Raw genomic sequence first — 17858 nt, forward strand, 5'->3', positions numbered from 1 at the left:
GATCCATTCGGGGTGCATTGGAGACACCGGAGAGATGTTGTTGGATCGAATCGCCACGCAGGATCCTCCGTGGGGAGACGGAAGGGCGTTTGCGGGTTCCCTGGTCCCGCGTCCTTCGCCCGCGCTTCGAGGCCCTGCGAATCGGGGCTTTTTCTTTCCTCAGCACTTTACTGCTTTCCTTTATAGTCCTCCATGTTGTCCCTCACTGTTGCCATGACTCGGGCCCCCGCCTGGAGTCCTCGCCGGGAAGAATCTCGGATGGAATCCAGCCCCTCCATTTTCGGGTTGGGGTTAGACCAGTCCCGGAGAGAAGTGAGCCCCGCCTTCCCGACGCCCCTCCCATGATGCCAAGTTAATACCCATCGAAAGACATGAAAACGGCATCTCTTGGGGTTCCCTCGCGCACAAGCCGCTGTCAGGCCGCTCGTTTACGGAGAAGGAAACGGAGACTAAGAGGGTTTGAGGACTTGCCCAGCGTCCCACAGCGGGCATCAGGTCACATTTGAACCCAGGACTTCCCGTCTCCGGCCTCCACTGAGCCCCTCGGCGCCCCCCTGGGTCTATGACTTTGAAAAAATTAATAATGCTCAGTATTCATTTTCCTTTGTAGTCCTAGTATGTGAAAGTAGGTACTGAGAAACCCTATTCGGAGACTGATCGCCAAAGGGGTCCAAAGCATTAAGACTGAGGCTCAGTGGGACCGCTGGGTGGCTCAATGGTTAGAGAGATGGTCAGTGGTCTGGAGATGGGAGGTCCTGGGTTCAAACGTGACCTCAGATACCTCCTAGCTGTATGACCCTGGGCAAGTCACTTAACCCCCCCCCCACACCCCCTTTCTGCTCTTCTGCCTTGGAACCAATACCCGGAATTCATTCTTAGATGGAAGATAAGAGTTTTTTTTGTTTGTTTGTTTTATTTTAAACCCTTAACTTCTGTGTATTGTCTCATAGGTGGAAGATTGGTAAGGGTGGGCAATGGGGATCAAGTGACTTGTCCAGGGTCACACAGCTGGGAAGTGTCTGAGGCCGGATTTGAACCTAGGACCTCCCATCTGTAGGCCTGGCTCTCCATCCACTGAGCCCCCCAGCTGCCCTATTTTTTTTTTTTAAGGGATTCTCCCCAGTCTTTGTACCTCCAGCACCCAGTACCCAGGCCCGGAACAGTGTGTTGATTGGTTTAAAGCCTTCCATCCACTGAGGATGGCCCCCAGGAGCTCCCAGTCCACACAAGACAGAAGCAGGGGAATGAGAAGTCCTCTATGAGAGGAGGGAGCCTGGGAAGCAGAGGCCAGTGCAGAGCGGGGCTGGCCACGGAAAATGCTTGGAGGTAGGAAATGAGTTTTGATAAAGGAAGTGGCTCACTTCTGTCCTTGTACCTTGTGCCTAGGAGTTCAGGCAAGTGCCTGGCATCTGCCTGCCTCGGTTTCCCCAGCTGTTCAACTAGGAAGTGCTTGGCACCCAGTGAGTTCTGGTATACAGAAGGTGCCATCTAAATGCTTCTTCTCTTCCTGATCCTAGCAGAGACCCTGACACACAGGAGGTGCTTAATAAGTGTTCAATAGGGACAGTTGGGAGGCTGAGTGGATGGAAAGTCGGGCTTAGAGAGGGAGGTTCTGGGTTCAAATCTTGCTTCAGATACTTCCTAGCTGGGGGACTCTGGCCAATAGTCATGGCCTGGAGTAGTCACTGGGGCAGAAGAGAAGGGTTAAAAAAGGCTTAATAAAATGGGGAGGGAGGTGTCTGAGTCGGGCTCCTCCCCGCAGCAACCTCAGAGCCCGCCAGCGGCCAGATGACGCAATCTCCTTCCTCTGCCTGCCCGAGGCGCGCCCCCGAGCAGCGCTGCCGCGCGCACTAGCGCACGGCTCCCGCCGGAACTGCAGAGGTGCCGCCGTTGACGTCACGCCACTGCGGCGACCAATCTCAGGCCGCCGAATCTCGGTTCCCCCGCGAAGGCGGGGAGGGGCGGGCGCTCGAGGAGGCTCACGTGAGACACCACCGGCGTGCGCACGCGCAGTGATGGGTCCGGGTCTGAGACTGGGGGCACGATCCTGGGGGCGCCTCCTGCCGCTCCTGCAGCCCCGCGTTGGCGCGGGCTGGCCAGGCGCGAGGCCCTTCGCGCAGGCGCAGAGGCTGCCCGGCTCGGTCCTCGACCTAGCGGCGGGGGCGCGCGGCCTCTGGAGAGCAGTGCAGCTGAACGAGGCTGGCGCCCCGGCGGAGCGGGCCGCGGCAGGTACGGGGCGGGGCCCGATTTCGGGCTGGGGCCCGCCCCTTCCTGTCGCGGCCATGCCCCCTCTTAGAGTAGAGGAGACGGGGTGGGTTGGGGGCCGTATGTGCCGGAACTGCTACTAGCCTTAGTGTGTTCGTCCGCGAGATGGGCCCGTTTAGGGGGGAGCACGTGGGGAGTGCAGAAACGGCCCCGAAGCCTCTATGATGGTTCAGCCTAGCACTTAGCAGGCGCCTAATTAGTGTTAGCCGGGCCTGTGCAGGTAGCACCACGGGCACTCTCCCTATTTCAAGGATGGAGAAACTGAGGCTCCTAACCGGGCCATCGGAGGAAGAACTTGAATTCGGGGCTTCCCGGCCTCTGGTCCTTCCGGACTGCGTGTCCTTGGAGGCCATGAAGCCCCGAGTGCAAGTCCAGCCCCGACCCCTACCCAGCCTCACTTGCGTCCCTCACTCCCCGCCCCAGTAGAATGGGGTTGTCCTGGGGGCTGGGTGTGGATCAAACAGAAGTCGATCTTTGTGGGGGGAGCCTTCCCACAGCAGGGGGTCTGGGCCAGGGAGGCGCTTCGTGTTTCCAGTCCTAGAATGGACCCTGGCTATCAGCTCCCAGTCCCGAGAGAAGTAAGGGCGAGGCAGTGCGGGGGAAGTGGCTGGCCAGTGTCTGAGGCCAAATTTGAACCCAGGCCCTCCTCCTGTGCTTCTCTGTCCTCTGCGCCTCCCATCTGCCCCCTCCCTCTATATTTCAGCCCTTTATCCTCCCTTCTTTTGGAACGATTGACTTTTAGGCAGATTGCTGGGATCCAGCGCTTCTCAGGCCGGCTTTTCTGGGCTCACTTTGCCCGAGTGGTACAGTGGGAAATGGGCTGCCCTAGAGGCAGGACCCAGGTTCAGATGCCATCTGTGAGTCTTTGGGCTGGGCCTCCCTGTGGCTCATCCACTGGAGGAGGGATGGGGGCCGAGGGACCTCTGGGACCCCCCCCCAACTCTGGGCTCTGGTCTCCGGGATCCTCAAGTCTAGTCCCAACCCCTCGGAGCCCAGGGTTTCCGGGGTGCTCCTTGGATTGACTTCAGGGAAAATTCAGCCCCTTGGCTCCTATCCACCTGGGACAGAGGACCTTGCTTGGGGCCTCTCTGGATCCCTCCTTTGGCCCTTATACCCCTGAGGGGTGCCTGGGTGTCCCTAGCCGGTGTCACCCTCCCCCCATGCTTGTTTATTGCCTGTGTCATTCCTGGGGTGTCCTGGTGATCTCTGGGTCAATGTGAGCTCCTGGAAGACCAGGGTGGCATCTTGACTTTTATTCCCCCCCCCCAACCAGGGTGTGGATGGAATCTATTCAGGGGAGGTGGAGGGCCAGGGCTGGGGGGGTTCCTGCCAGCCTGAGGGGTGTTTAATGAGTCCCAGCTGCCCTAGGCTTGGGTATTTGGGGAGCTTCCTGATGCCATCTGGCGTCCTGGAATCCTTGGGGGCTCTGGGCTCCCCCAGGGGAGAGAGTGGATCTGGGGGGGACGTCCCAACCCCGGCCCCAGCGGGTCACGCAGCAGAATTGCAATTTGGGGGTGGAAGAGAAGTGACGAGCCCGGTCTGTGTTCCAGCTCATGTGGGCCCCAGATTCGACATCGACCTGCTCGTGTCCCTCCTGAGGCAGGAGAACGCACGGGACATTTGTGTGATCCAGGTCTCCCCCGCCCTGAAGTACGTGGATTACTTTGTGGTCGCCAGTGGGACCTCCACCAGACACCTCCAGGCTGTGGCCCAGTACCTCGTGAAAACGGTAAGGCGGATGGTGTCCGGAGCGCCGCTGCCCACCTTCCCCAGGCCCAGGAGATGAGCACCCACCCAAAGGACTGCCCCGCTGCCCGGCCAAGAGGGCTTCCTGGGTGCCCCACCGAGGCCCGGTGAAATGGGGTGTCCCAACTCCCTAAAGCCCTGTCAGTGCTGCTGGGGACAGAGCTCAGAGGGGGCGGCTTGAATGTTGCCTTTATTGGGGGGGGAGACACTTGGTGAAGCTGCCTGGGGAGAGCCTGAGCTAAGAAGGGGTCCCCCAACGCCCACGGGGTCTGTCCCCTTTTGGATGGGAGTGAGGCTGTTGGCAGAAGTGACGGGGGGGAGGCGCACGACTCCGGGGAGCTCTGGGTGGACGCCCTGCTCTGAAGTGCCTGGGCCAATGGGTACCTCGGGACACCGCCGAGGGTCCTCTGTCCCCTGGGAAAGGGCTTAGAGCGAATCAGAACTCAGCTCTGCACTTGGTCCCAGCCCTTCACAGGTTGGGAGATGATGATGGGGGTCCCTAGAGGGGCCGAGTAGGGCGGTGCTGCAGGGGGGAGAGAGGGGCCGGGGGAGGTGGCCCCTGGGGCTGTCCTTCAGGGCTCCGGGTGGGCTCCCTTTCCTCCAGCACCCACAGCCCTGTGGCGGGCGTTGGATAGGGAATGGGGGCTCGGTGCTAATGCGGCCCTTTGGTTCCAGCATAAATTCCTGAAATCCCCGAGTGAGGCTTTCGCGCGGATTGAAGGGAAGGACTCGGAGGACTGGCTGTGTGTGGACTTCGGTGAGTTCTGGGGCTCGGGGACACGGGGGCGGGGTTTGGGGGACAAGAGCAAAAGAGTCTCAGCGCGGGCTGCGAACTTCTTTGGGGCACTTTTCCATGGCCAGAAGCGGGCCTTTGAGAGTAGCAGCTTGGACCGACATCTTGGAAACGTTAACAGCCCTTTAGGGTCTGCCTGCCCCCCCCCTACCCGGCCCCAACCCGCCCCCCCACGTTTGGCCCAGATGCTGAGGAGGGAGCTGTCGCCCTTCGTTCCACAAAGACCGAGAAGCCTGCAACATGCAAGGTGGCGAGCTTCACTGCGGGAGGGGGCGGCATGCGGCTGGAGGGGGCAGAGGATGGAAGCAGCCGCATCACGAGGGCGGAGATGGGATGTATGGGGTGGTGCAGACACGGAGCCAGCGGGGGAGCCTGGCCTAGACCTGGGGTGTGGATGAGCCCTTCAGAAGGGAGCCTGCGGGCAGTGTGTACTGAGCACTGATGGAGAGGCCTTGGGGACCTTCTGGCTCTAAGACTCGGGGACTCCCCTGACCAGAGAGGGGCAGGGAGCCAGGAGGTCAAAACTCCAGACTGGAGCCTGGCAGACTGGGGGCTCTAACAGGGCGGGTGTAGACTCCCCTGGGGCGGAGATGCTCAGCGGGTCACTAGGGAAGGACCCTGCAAGGCCCTGCCTGGGCAGGGGCTTAGGTGGACTCCAGGAGTGTTAGTGCAGGAGGGGGGCGAGGACCGAGGGGCCTGGCTCAACCCCAGGGAGCAGCGGAGCTGGCCAGTTCAGTTCTGACAGGAATGGGGGCCCCCCTGCAGGGAGAGGGAAAGGGAGAAGGCCCTGGCCTCGTCTGTCGGGTGCTCGGTCCCCTCTGCTGGGCCAGCCAGGCCCTTCGCTGTTTCCAGAACCCTCCTGTTTGTTTCCCAGGGGAAAGGGAGCTGTTCAAAGGGGTGACATGGAAAGCTCTTCTCTCCTTTCAGACTAAGGGTCAGAATTGGGCACTGCCCCAGGGGCAGCCGCCTGGGGGGATGCCTGGTCTGCTGGCTGGTTTTGGCAAAGGAGGCGCCTGAGCTGAGAGAGAGGAAAATGTGGTCCGGAGGGCTGCGTCCGCGACCCATCGGCCTCTCAGGTTCCCCAGCAGGAAAGGGAAGGCCCCATTAGCTACAGAAATGAACTGGTGTGTGTGCCAACATATCCACCCCGCGCCAACGCCTGCCCGGCTCTTTTTTATGTGGGGGTTTGCTTGGTGGGAGTTTGAGTCATTTCTAGCAGGAGAATGATCTGCACAGGCTTGGGAAGAGGCTTGGCTGGTCCCTGAAGAGCCAGGATGACTGACCTTGTCCCTCCACTCTCAGTCTTTTGGGGTTGGAAAGGGACTTTCTGTGGGCCCTGACGGGAAGGTCTTAGACCTGCATCCCCGCCTAACCTGGACAGCCTCCACAGTCTAACTGGGAAACCCTCCGGGTTACAGATGGGGGACTTCTGCCCACTGTGATTCTCTCCTCCCCGGCAGGCTGCACGGTGCTTCATCTGATGCTTCCGGGGACTCGAGAAACCTATGAACTGGAGAAGTTGTGGACTCTGGGCCCTTGGGACGACCAGTTAGCTCAGATTGCCCCGGAAGCGTTGCCCGAAGACTTCATCCTTGGATTTAGTCCAGAAGGGGAGCCTTCAGCGTTCCCTCCATCAGAGAAAATAAATGGAGAGCTTTGAATGGGAAATTCCCAGGTCTGAGCGCTTTATTTTGGTTTTGATTTGCAGTGAGTTAATCTGCAAAGACGCTCAAGCTTCTGAGTCCCGTGAGAACCCCTTGGGGCCTCGGGCTCAGGGCCTGCCAGGGTGGAAGAGAGCCCAGCCTTGAAGGCAGTGGAGATCCTTTAGGAACTAGCTAGCCTGGTCTTCCGGACGAGTCACCCCTACAAGAAGGTCTCCCTGGACTCAGCCGGGTACTCTCATGGCTTCTAACCTGAGTCCAGGGACACCGATGGGGTCCTAAATAAGATCTTTATGGACGAGTTTCCTGACTTCTCTATGGTTGAAGGAAATCCCTTTTAGAGAGTGGAATGTTTAAGGGAGGGGATGGCTTCAGCTTAGCATGGTTCAGAAAGGCCCTTTTTATTCCTGGAATGTCTTCAATGGGGCTTGTCTACCTGGGCCTTCATTGTTATTGGGGGGAGAGTAGAAAACCTCCAGGTGGAAAATAGGTGACTCGGCTTATGCACTGTTTCTATCTTTGACGTGACCAAAACAGGAAGTGAGAAAAGAATGAAAGGATGATTGGTTCTTAATTTCCACTTTACAGGAGAGCTCAGCCACTGCCCCTGAATTTAAGGTTCTGGATTTAGAGTCGCTCTGTTTACCCACTCTGAATGCCCTGCCCCATTGATACTGCTGGAATTGAAGCATTATTGATTTTAGAGGCAAGTAACTGCCAATTCAAGGAAAAAAGTGAATTCGGTGGCACTCAGTTTGGCGACTCTGGAATAACATTTGTCATCGGCTAACCAAAGAGCCACAAAATTCGATACTCTGTAGAGGCAGGACTGGCAATAATCAAATATAAAAAAGCAGAATTCAATAGAGAATAATAGTCTAATGTAGAAATTAAGAGCCTTCAAGAGAGCAAACTTAAAGATGGAAACTGTATGGGGTAGGAAGCAGCCCTTAGTGAATCATTGCCTTAGTTTCTCTTCTCCCATTGAGTTGACCTATTTAACAAGTTTAAGTAAAACCTGGGCTTACAAGACATTCATCAATGCTCTAAAATAAAATGCCAAACTCTGCTTGATGCTAATTAGATTTCCCACCCTCCCCTACAGCAGTAATAATGCTTGGCTTCAGGAAGCAGTTTAACTAGTAATGGGTTAGCAGAATGAGATGGGAGGAGGGTTCTGGGATATTCTGAAGCAAGGCTGCCACAAACCAGCTTGATATTAGTCCTCAAGTTTGAGTTTGAAAACCCTAGAAATGATCTCAAAGCCTCAATGAGCTCAGAATTTCTTTGAGGCTATAAAGTCATAGAAAGGGAATTTTTATCCAGAGTCTTCACTTTTCCTTCTACCAAGATGAATAGACAAATCTAGGCATTTCTGGAAGAAGGTGCGTGTCATTATAAGGTTAGAGATCCCATTGGCACTCAGGCAGAAACAAGGGCCAGGTCTCTAGTTACTCAGAGCCACAAAGCTCTCTTCCCTAAATGGAAGGGGCTTGTGCTTAGCAGAACAGAGTGGGCACAAGCTGGAGACATTGGTCCACAATTTGGGCTTCCTCTGCCTCAAAAAAAGCCCTTCCTTTTCCCTTAACCAGTTAGAATACCAGCGATGGAATCTTTATACAGCTACAAGTGTGCTAGTTCATCTTGGCGTTTTAAAAGTAATTTTGGGCTTTAAAAAAAAAAAAGTCCCTGCTGGCATTCAGATCTGTCAACTTTCACACCAGAGTTACACACACACCATGAGCCATGGTGGGAGGGAAGAAAAAGGCACCCTGGAGGCATTGGTAGAGGAGGCCCTGCACCTAAGGAGGGCTGGGACCCACCTGCCCTCGGCCAGTGAAGGGGTCTGGCTCAGAGCCTCTGTGGGGCCCCCCTGAACCTCAGACAGAGAAGCGGTGCTCAGAGCTTCACTAGACCATTCGGCTTCCTTTAGGAGGCTCAAAATGAAAACACAAACTGAGTACAAGAAACTGAAAAAATACCTTGTTCCTGCTAAGCAAGGGGCACCTGACACCTTGAGCTTCCCCAGGGCACGTTAAGAGGGAGCCTGCCCTGGGGATGGGGTGGGCAAGGGGGGCACTCCTGGGCTCATCTGCAGCTTTCCTAACTCGTCTCAGAGACTCCCATGACCAGATCTAAACTGAAAACATGACGGCATTGGGCGAGAGTAAAAGAGAAATGACAGACTAGCACTAAAAAGAAAGTCCCTCTTCAAACAGTTCATTTAGGGATGCAAAGTCATGGACAGTCAAATTGCTAGCTTGGGACTCTTTCAATTCCTTTGAAGAAAAAAGGTTTCTCAACATCAGGTGACAGACAGCTCGCTAGTGGTCCAGAGGAAGGGAAGAGAGGTGGTATTTCTCTACCAAGTGGCACTTAAAAGTCAATCAGGAAAGAAAATGGAGGGAAATGATGGTTTTCAGAATTATCTAAGCTGCATAATGATCCTTTTTTTTTTTTTTCTTGGAGCGAGAGAGGAGTGAGTGGGGGGGCGCAGGGAGAGAGGGGTGTTTTCTGGGCAGAAATGCCTCCTTTTAAGATGATTCTAAGAGGGAGACCAACCAAGCTCTGTAGCTGGTCCTTGGTAATTGGAACCTCCATACACAAAGACGTCCTAGGAGAGGGCTCAGAGGCTCCCATCCACGCGCACGCTCAGACACCCACACGCATGGACACACACACCCAGGCACACCCACGCACACCAAGTGTTGCCACCACATTTCACAAACTGAGGTAGATTGAAGTTTATTGGAGAAACTTGAATGCGTAGTAGCACAATCATTTTTTTTTTTTTTAAATTACATTTAGAAATTGGAGAAAAATTTAGAAGCTTTTCTACGTCCCTGTCTTTTGACTAATTTAGTTTCAGCTGGTTGGTTGCAGACCGTGTCTAAACCCCGCTATTGTTTATCTTTACGCCAGACTAGGAGGCTTTGTTTTAGGTGCGTTTTTAACACTTTGGGGCTCTTGGCCTTGTTTAGTTCCTTTTTAGACTTTTAAGGTGGTTTAGTGTGGCCCGTGACCGTGGCTGGATGCTCTTTGACCTGGCCTGCCCCTGGTGTGGTGAGAACAGTTGTGACAGCTAAAGCGTGACAAGCAGAGAAATGGTCCGACAGTTACATGGCCTACAGCACTGAGGAGGAAGCTTGCTCTGAACACAATGAACACCCACACGGACTGCATGGATCACTGAAGCATTTTTTCTCTAGGCAGTGATGGTCAGAGGCACAAAGGGAACGTTCATGCATCGAATCCAGGAGCGCAAACAGGTCAGTCTCCAGCGACTAGGTTGGCTTGATCCCCCCCTCCCCCAGCATCTTAGTTCTGTTCCCCAGAACAGGGCCGATTCTTCTCAATCAATCCCGTCTTAAAAAAGAAAAAAATACAAGTGGCATTGCTGCTCTCCTATTGGCATTGTTCAGGATCTTGGAGCATTGACTATGTTTGGCAATTTGGGTGGCAGGAGCCTCTGAAGGCCCCAGGTTGGGTTTTCCAATTTTATTCCCATCAACCACCAGCTCAGAGCACTATGTGCTCTGTGCCCAATAAAATCATCTCATCTTGCTTCGGTGGGCCCATCAGATTTTTAAATCTGCTTTGTTTAAAAAAAAAAATTCTGGGACTTTTTGTTTTATCAAGCGTCCAAATTACCAAAAGAAAGGAAAGGATTTTTTTTTTGTTTGTTTTTTTTTGTTTGTTTTTTTGTTTTTTTTGGGAAGTGCTCTCTACGTCTGAGGTAGTTTTGTAAAATGCATATTCTTCTTTCCGCGTCCTGGCCAATACCACTCAACATTTCCCTTGGTAAAAATGCAACCAAATTTCTTAAAAAATGCCACTGGCTTGGGGTACATACATCTAATATTTAATTATACTTGTTGACAATTTACTGGATATACTACTAGTCCACCAATCATACCACCGGCTTATTTTCATGAGCAATGGGTAAATAGCAATGCCTTTCTTTCTCTCTGTTCAAGTTGGTAACGTGAGAACACAAAGCTTAAATTTAACCAACATCTAAAATGGTAGGAGAATATCACACACAATAAACATCAAGTCACTTTTACAACAAATTTCAAGAATAGAACACAAGGGAAATGACTCAAGGTGTTTGTTCTTGGTATTGGAGTTGTCATCGTCATCAACCATAGCCGAGTCGTTGTTCGTGTTGGTTCTTTAGGAAAGCCAGGTTCCGGAAACTTGAGAGGACATTACGTATATAATTTGTAAATCACGAATTCAAATTTTGCCTGGTCTTCAAATAAGCTTTTGGTAGGTGGGACTTCTAATTAATGATTTAGGGATAGGTGTTTCCTCACCCATCTATTATATTTAGTCTCGTCTTTGGTTTGGCATCTTTTGTTGAGATGGGCCGTTTCCTTAACCTCTCTACTTGCGCCTGGCCTGAGGCTGGCCGCTTGTCCCAGGGACAGCGGCAGAGGCACCGCCGCCGCCGCCAGTGGCAGCAGCGGCCGAAGCGGCGGCGGCAGCGGCGGCGGCGGCGGCAGCAGCATTGGCATTCTTCTGCTGCTGCATCTGCTGCTGCCTTTTAACCTGTGCCAGAATCTCTTGGATCTTTCTCTGGGCGAGCTGTAAGAGGACAAAGCCTTGTAAAGAACATGGGTCAGAGCTGGGGAAAGGCTCTGCCAGCCATCCCTCCGCCTCTCCTGCTCTACAGGAGCGTAAAGAGGAGGTCGGGGGAAGAGCGAGGACTCTAGAAGGACCTCTAGAAACCCGCTCTGCAGGACTGTCCTCTGGAGGTCAGAGCCAGGCTCACACCGAGGCACATGCACGAGGACGTCAGAGAGACCAAGGTCTGCCACCACTTACCTGGCACGCGTAGAAATGGCCAGTTATCTTCACAATCACCTCATCGTTCTCATCGGGGATCTGGTCCCGAGGAACCACCACCTCAGCACTGGTCAAATTCTGCAGCTCGTTCACCTGCAAACAAGCGTTCAAGTGATTCTCGGGGATGTCCCCTTCCTAGAGTGGGGAATCTAGTCCTCAGAGCGTGGCCCATCCTATTCTGCTCCCTCACCATGGTGTGTGAGCGACTGACTGGGCTCCTGAAGGCCGAGTGGAGCACGAACTTGGGGAGGTCTGGCCCAAGCTGGGAAGACTTAGAGTCCGGTAACTGGGTTATCTCAAGGCCAGCCTAAGTTTCAGAAAGCTCACCACCCCCCCGGGATGACAGGATGGCGATGGATTTTTGGCCATATCGGTTTTCAAAGTCATATTGGGGTCTCCATTTATACTGGAGAAGGGAGCTGCCATGCTAAAGAAAATCAGAGGTCTCTGAGACACTGTAAAAAGGCATCTTTCCAGGGCAGCATTAATAGTACTTACAAGCAAGAAAAGAAAAAAAGGCGACCTCCCCAAACTCAGGTAGGTAAGCCAAGATGGCCAGAACGTGCGTAATCTGAATGGATCTTAATACACTTCGAGCGTTTAAGGCAACTGAGCGCCTCAGTAAATAACAGACATTTGAGGTGCCAAAGTAATACCTCAAATACAATGTTTTCTCACCCCTCTGCCCAATGAGAGAGTATTTACAAAATCCTCGTCTGGGATGGTGAAAGACACACACACTAAGGGAGCAGACTCGGCAGGAGCCAAGAGCCTGTGCCACCACTCACAGGAAGATGCCAGGCTGTCTGTGGTTTGAGCCCGAGGCTGTGCCTTTGGGCATGTGGCCACACATGGGCCCCAACTCAACCCTCTGAAGCACTTTGGCTCCTCCTCTTTCACAGGAGTGCAAAGGTTTTACTAAGACACTTGCCGTTTTTCCTCCTTTGCCAATGACTCTCCCCGCCGCATAGGAGGGCACTTTAATTTGGGCCTCCAGCTTCACTTCTTCCTTGGGGCCAAAGAAGTTCTCTTCCTTGAGCTTTCCATAGATCCTTCCTTGAGCCTGGAGATACAAATACAGACCCCACGATCACAAGGGAGCAACAGGCAGGTTCAACAAACTTGCTAAGACAACTCCAGTGACCTCATCACCCTACCATCTTGTCCCTGCCTTTGGAGGACCCCTTCATTGACTTGGAAGATGGGGAGCAGGTAGCCAGGGGAAGGCCAGGCCCCTGATCTGAAAGTAACTGGGTGACTGAAGCAACAGGGGATCCAGGGCACCTCTTGGCACTTGCAGCAAATTAGAATAACTTGTCATGATCACTTAAGGAAAATCTGTTGTCTGCATTTCAGCCTCAAAGGTGAAGGAAGCCCTGTGGGGTTCCAAGCAGCTGACAAACAGTTGAGCACATTTTCTCAGGGCTGGCACATCACCCTATCAGAGCCCAACCAGGCTGGGCAACAAACCACCTGGCCTTTCAGTGGAGATGCCCTCTTCTTGGACCAGTTAGGAACCCAAGGACAGGTCTGATTTCTCACTTGGTAAGAAACTGCCATTTGTCAGGCCAAGCTAGGTTGTTTTCTAAAATAGTATCAGACTCTGATGAAGTCAGCTCATACTCCTTATCCATTTCCAAGAGAGAGCCAAAGGCATCAATCATAGGAAAGAGCACACCCTACAGAAAGCAAGAGGACACCTGTACAGGTGAACCTATGCTGGCATTTCCTCATCACCCCTATTACCAGCCAGTTGTACTGAAGAAAAGAGAATGATGAAAGACCCAGTCAACTAACATCCACAGCCCTGCAAGCCTAGTTCTAATTCTACATTAGGGGATTACAGGAAGGAGGAAGGCTGTTTCCATTTACTCTATTTTGTCCACTCTGAAAGTTTCTGGACATGGGAGTAGCCAGGCTTTAACCCAAGAAAAGACAGTATGCCTTCCTTCCCAAGTACGACAGGACAAAAGGATGACCTTCTGTAGACATAAACAGGAGCCTGTGCCCAGATTTAGCCAGTTCAGCCCTTCTTGACATTTGTAGCTCAAGGGATGGTAAATTTTATGGGCTAGAACAAAGGCCAGGAACACAGTTGGGGCATCTCCTGACAGAACAAAAATTTCATAATGGCAGGCAAAGATCTGTCATACTCAACATCAGGAATGAGCAAAATCTTAGCAAGAGATAAATAATCAAAAGGCAATATACCACCCTCAGCATTTTAGCCAAAAGGGCTGGTTTGGTTGCAAATACAAGAGTTCCATATTGGAGAAAGCAAAGGTTAAAGGCAGGGGCGAAGAATTATTCTATCAGCCTGTCAGAGTAAGACTAATGGAGACAGCAGGCACATCTAGGGCCACCAAAGGCAGGAGGAAATGAATCCATTTGCCAAAGATGAGGGATTTCCTCAGAAGGAGGTCTGAAAAGCTAGGCATAAATGAATCCCCTATGGTTCTTAACAGCCCAAGCCCAGTGATAACCATGGCATCTCTAGAAGGCAAGGAATTTAAAAAAGAAATACAAAAGCAGATTTGAAAACATCTTAAAGAAAAATATTTTTTCCTTTCAAGTTTATTTTATTATCTTGAGCATAAAGAGATGAATTTCAATGAGTTATTTTGGGGAAAACTTCAATTGTGCTCATATAATCAAACACTGGCCTCAGGAAAATGGATTCCCAGTATTACTCAAATATAACCATTGTTCTCTTTAACATTTACACCACCTAACCAGGGTCATTCTGTCTGGGTAGATCATACCTTAAACTGGGCTTCTGGGGGCCCAGTGATGATCACCATTCTCTCCTTGGCATCCGGGGTCTCAGGCGGGGCAATCTACAACACAAACACTTCATCAGCACAGAGAAGTGTATCGATTTCCATGATATCGTGATGATGCAGCGAAGTGGACGTTGAGATGAATGGGGAAAAGGAAACGTTGAAGGAAGGAGCCTGAGTGGTATTTGTAAGGGTCAAAGGAAGGCTTCCAATTTAGTCCCAGAGAACTGGACCACCCAAATGGCCAACTCAACTAGCCTGTCTCTGAACAAACTAAGAGTCTTCTCTTGAAGACTTGGAGTGAACAATAAATCGGCATTTTCCAAGATATCCCATTCTGTTTTGAGATAAAGCTCATTTTTAGCACATTTCCCCTTCCTCTGAGACTCAATTTGCTGATTCAAAGAAGGAAAGCACTTTCTGGATTATACATAGACTGGCCTCGTTGTTAGCCATGCTATCAAGATGAAAGCAAACCACATTGAAAATAATTCTTATTATCTGGTGGTTTAGCAATTGTTTCCTCCAGGCAAGGGAAAGTGACTCTCACTTTTAAATCAGATTTATCTTCTAGAAAACGGTGTGTCACAGGAGGTGACAGCTGCTTGGCACACTGTAAGGACTTAATAAATACTTGGTGACTAACTAAAAGAGACCAAAGAGGTCTAATCCAACTGAGGTCAAGTCTACCTCAAGAAAATGAGTCTTGACTCACTTTTAGAGAGCCCTCCAATAAGAATCAATCTTGTTGGGTAAAGTGGAAACCCAGTACAATGTGGGTTTTCTATTGTATCATTTGATATGTACTGATTATCAGTTAGGAGGCCATTTGGGGTAGTAGATGGCTTATGTTCAGAACATGCCTCTAACAATATGACCTTGGAGCAAATCATTTAACTTTGCCAAGCCTCGATTTTATCATCTATAAAATGGGGATGATAATACCCACAGTACTTCCTTCATCATTATTGTGAGGCTCAGATGGGATAAGTCATGTAAAGTACTGTGTAGACTTCAGTCCCATGTAAATCAGCTGCCAAAGCCTGAAAAAACTGGATTATTGTATTATCTTCTATGAAGCTACCTTTAATACCAATAAAATAAAAGCAGACATTTAAATAATTAATGGTGGATATCATGGACCTCATGCTAACATTTTAAAGATGAGAAACACGCACCATCACCAAATTTCCCTTTGGATGCTTGGCTAGTTTCACCCAAACTCCTTGCTGCGTATTTTACAGAAAGAAGCCATGTGGTGCCACTTAGGGAATGCTTCTGAAGCTAAAGCCCTTTCAGTTTAAAAAAAAAGTGTCTGCCATGTAGAAAGTCTGGGTGAGCCTGGCCAAAGGAGGAGAGGGACAAGGTAGCTCGCTAGCAGGCATACCAGGCAAAAGGAGAGGGTAGGGAAGAACCATTCTCCATGCCTCAGTCTGGGAAAGGGGAGTCTGACTTCAGCTCTGGGAAGCCACTTCACGGGGTGGGGATGGGGGGCGCATGTTAGTGCCACAGGCAGCAAATTCAAAGGCATGACTCACATCACCAAGAGTTTCCCCAATTGATGTCAGGCACAAACCTAATTATTTGGCCTTTAAACAGGCCAGTTCACTGCTTCCTGGTAATTCATGGCTCCTTGCACTCCTCATTAAGAAACAAATCAAGGGAGAGCCTGATCAGTAGAACCCCAGTTCTTGGATGCAGAGGGGCATGAGTGGAGCCATTTTGTTGTTTTTTTAAAGAGATCAACTCAGTTCTTGTAGCTCTTTACTCATTTCAGAGAGGTAAGAAGCCCTCTAGGCTGGAGGCAGCCCAAAGCTGCCCAAGAATCCTCCCCTTGCCCACATGACAACCCCAGGTGGGATGAGCTGCTCATCCCATCTGGTCAAAGACCTCTAACGGGGCGGGGGGGTGGGACCCAGAGATTTCTCTGTTGGGGGATCCTCATCCTCAGGAAGGTTTTTCTCTTCAATAAACCTAAATTGATGGGCCTTTTTGCCAGTTTTGACTTGATATAAGTCAAGGAAAAGTAGACAAAAAGGGTTCTCTTTTTCCCTGAACAGTCGAGGGCACCAAATTGCCAGGGAAAGTTGGTTCTGACCACAAGGCTCAGTTGTCTGCCTGTAACTATCAAAGCAGAGTGGAAGGGGGCACGTCCTCTCCCCCCGGCCCAGTCCTGCCTACAGACATTACATCCAAGACCCGGTAAATACCTTGATGGAAGCTCCTGCAAAGCGAGAGAGCTGCTTGATATGCTGGCCCATCTTGCCAATGATGGCTCCCACAGCCATGGCTGGGATGAACAGGTGAACGGTCTCAGTTTCAGCCTGTTGCTAGAAGAGGAAGAAAGAATATGGAATCACACCTGCTGAGGACTGAGACTAGCCGGAGATTCAGGAGGGAATCATGAGTGAATTAGTTCACATCTCAAGAACATTGGTTTTTTAAATGACACTTCTGAAACCTCAGTGCCTAGCCAAAGTGCCTTGCACATAGTAGGTTCTTAAGAAACATAAAAACATTTAAAAATAAATTTTGTGATCTCAAAATGAGTCATAGAGGAACCTCAGAAACCAGAGTTTATTCTGAAAAGAATTCCCCTTCCCCGCCTCTGGCCTCCATGAGAATCAGACACTTCAGTCTACTTTGGATGTCCAAGAGCACCACTCTGGCCATCATGATCAGACTCTCCGTCTAAGAGATTGTGGGGGTTTTGTTTGGTGCGTTAAAGACGTTCTTTTTATACTTTGACAATATTGCTATAACTTCGAGATGAAAATTGCCTACACACTGCTTTGGCAGCTTCAAGAAAGCCTGCAGGAGGGCAAAATTAACCAAGTTAAAGGTTAAATAAGTGAACTATTTCTAGATTCCTACCCCCCCCCCAACTCCATTCCCAAGGTAAATTACATTGAACTCGGCACGCAAATTGCATAACAACCCTTAAGAGTTTCATAAATTTTATAGCTTCCTTTGTGTAGGAGTGATCTGGAATGATAAACAGCCCAGTTTAAAACTGCCAATGAGCCCTCTCATGTAAGATTATCTAACAGTTGGGAGAACTGGCAGCCTTCCCAAAGACTAGCAAATTAAATGCTAGGCTGCACTCGGACGAGCCACAGTAGAGATGCCACAACCATGAAGAGCGCCACTGCCTTCCCGCTCTCCTACCAGAGATGGCCACACAGGCAGCAAGCATCTTCTCCAAACTTGTGGCCAAAGTCTCTGGGACTCTATTGACTAGACAAAAGCTGCAGAAGACTTGGAGCTGTGCCCGAAGCAAAGCAGCCTCTGGGAGCCATTGCCCAGAACACCTCCGGGCTCTCTCCTTGCCATGAGCTTGCATCTGAATAAACCCGAAAGTCTGGAAAGGGCTGTCCTACCCCTCACCCAAGAGTCCCTTTTTCAGACTGAATAGCCTCCCTGCCCCAATTTCAGGCTCGTTCCCATGGCTTGCCTCCTGCTTCCATTCCACCAAGTACTTGTTCAGCCTCCCATCCCAAACAAATCCCGGGCTCCCTGTCTCCTTCCTGGCAGTCACTCGAGCCCGCCTGCATGGCTGAAGGACATGGTGCGACCCAGCGGGCATGACATTTACACAAAGAGCAATTCAGAGGAGCTCTGTTCCTGGAAAAGGTTCTCTCTGTTTATTTTCAAATTTATGGACCCATAACTGGATCAGCTGGGCTCGGGTCAGCTCTCCATGCAAGGGGAGTTCTCGGGGAACACACTCAACGTGCCCATTTCATTTTCAGTTCGCTTGGA

At 51.2% G+C, this 17858-nt stretch overlaps 2 protein-coding genes across 2 annotated transcripts in view; one reads left to right on the forward strand and one right to left on the reverse strand.

The window, feature by feature from the left end:
* The first annotated feature begins 1956 nt into the window (after positions 1-1956).
* Positions 1957-6468, forward strand: MALSU1 (mitochondrial assembly of ribosomal large subunit 1). Its single transcript, XM_044678098.1, has 4 exons — positions 1957-2229; positions 3816-3994; positions 4687-4768; positions 6265-6468. The coding sequence occupies exons 1-4, from the start codon at positions 2016-2018 to the stop codon at positions 6462-6464; spliced, it is 675 nt and encodes a 224-aa protein (XP_044534033.1). The 5' UTR covers positions 1957-2015; the 3' UTR covers positions 6465-6468.
* A 4386-nt stretch (positions 6469-10854) lies between these two features.
* Positions 10855-17858, reverse strand: part of IGF2BP3 (insulin like growth factor 2 mRNA binding protein 3) — a 101854-nt gene continuing 94850 nt past the window's right edge. Inside the window, exons 14-18 of the mRNA XM_044678857.1 lie at positions 16307-16426; positions 14079-14153; positions 12248-12379; positions 11296-11409; positions 10855-11055 (exon numbers count right to left, since the gene is read on the reverse strand). Coding sequence (XP_044534792.1) covers positions 10855-11055; positions 11296-11409; positions 12248-12379; positions 14079-14153; positions 16307-16426 — 642 coding nt within the window. The remainder of the gene's footprint in view (positions 11056-11295; positions 11410-12247; positions 12380-14078; positions 14154-16306; positions 16427-17858) is intronic.

The sequence above is a fragment of the Gracilinanus agilis genome, chromosome 5 (assembly GCF_016433145.1).
Source record: "Gracilinanus agilis isolate LMUSP501 chromosome 5, AgileGrace, whole genome shotgun sequence".
NCBI classification, from domain to species: domain Eukaryota; kingdom Metazoa; phylum Chordata; class Mammalia; order Didelphimorphia; family Didelphidae; genus Gracilinanus; species Gracilinanus agilis.

Excerpts from the sequence above, each read along its gene's own strand:
- MALSU1 (XM_044678098.1), top strand. The coding sequence starts at position 2,016 with ATGGGTCCGGGTCTGAGACTGGGGGCACGATCCTGGGGGCGCCTCCTG. Across the intron at positions 2,230-3,815 it reads GGCGGAGCGGGCCGCGGCAG|CTCATGTGGGCCCCAGATTC; the intron begins GTACGGGGCGGG and ends TCTGTGTTCCAG. Across the intron at positions 4,769-6,264 it reads CTGGCTGTGTGTGGACTTCG|GCTGCACGGTGCTTCATCTG; the intron begins GTGAGTTCTGGG and ends CCTCCCCGGCAG.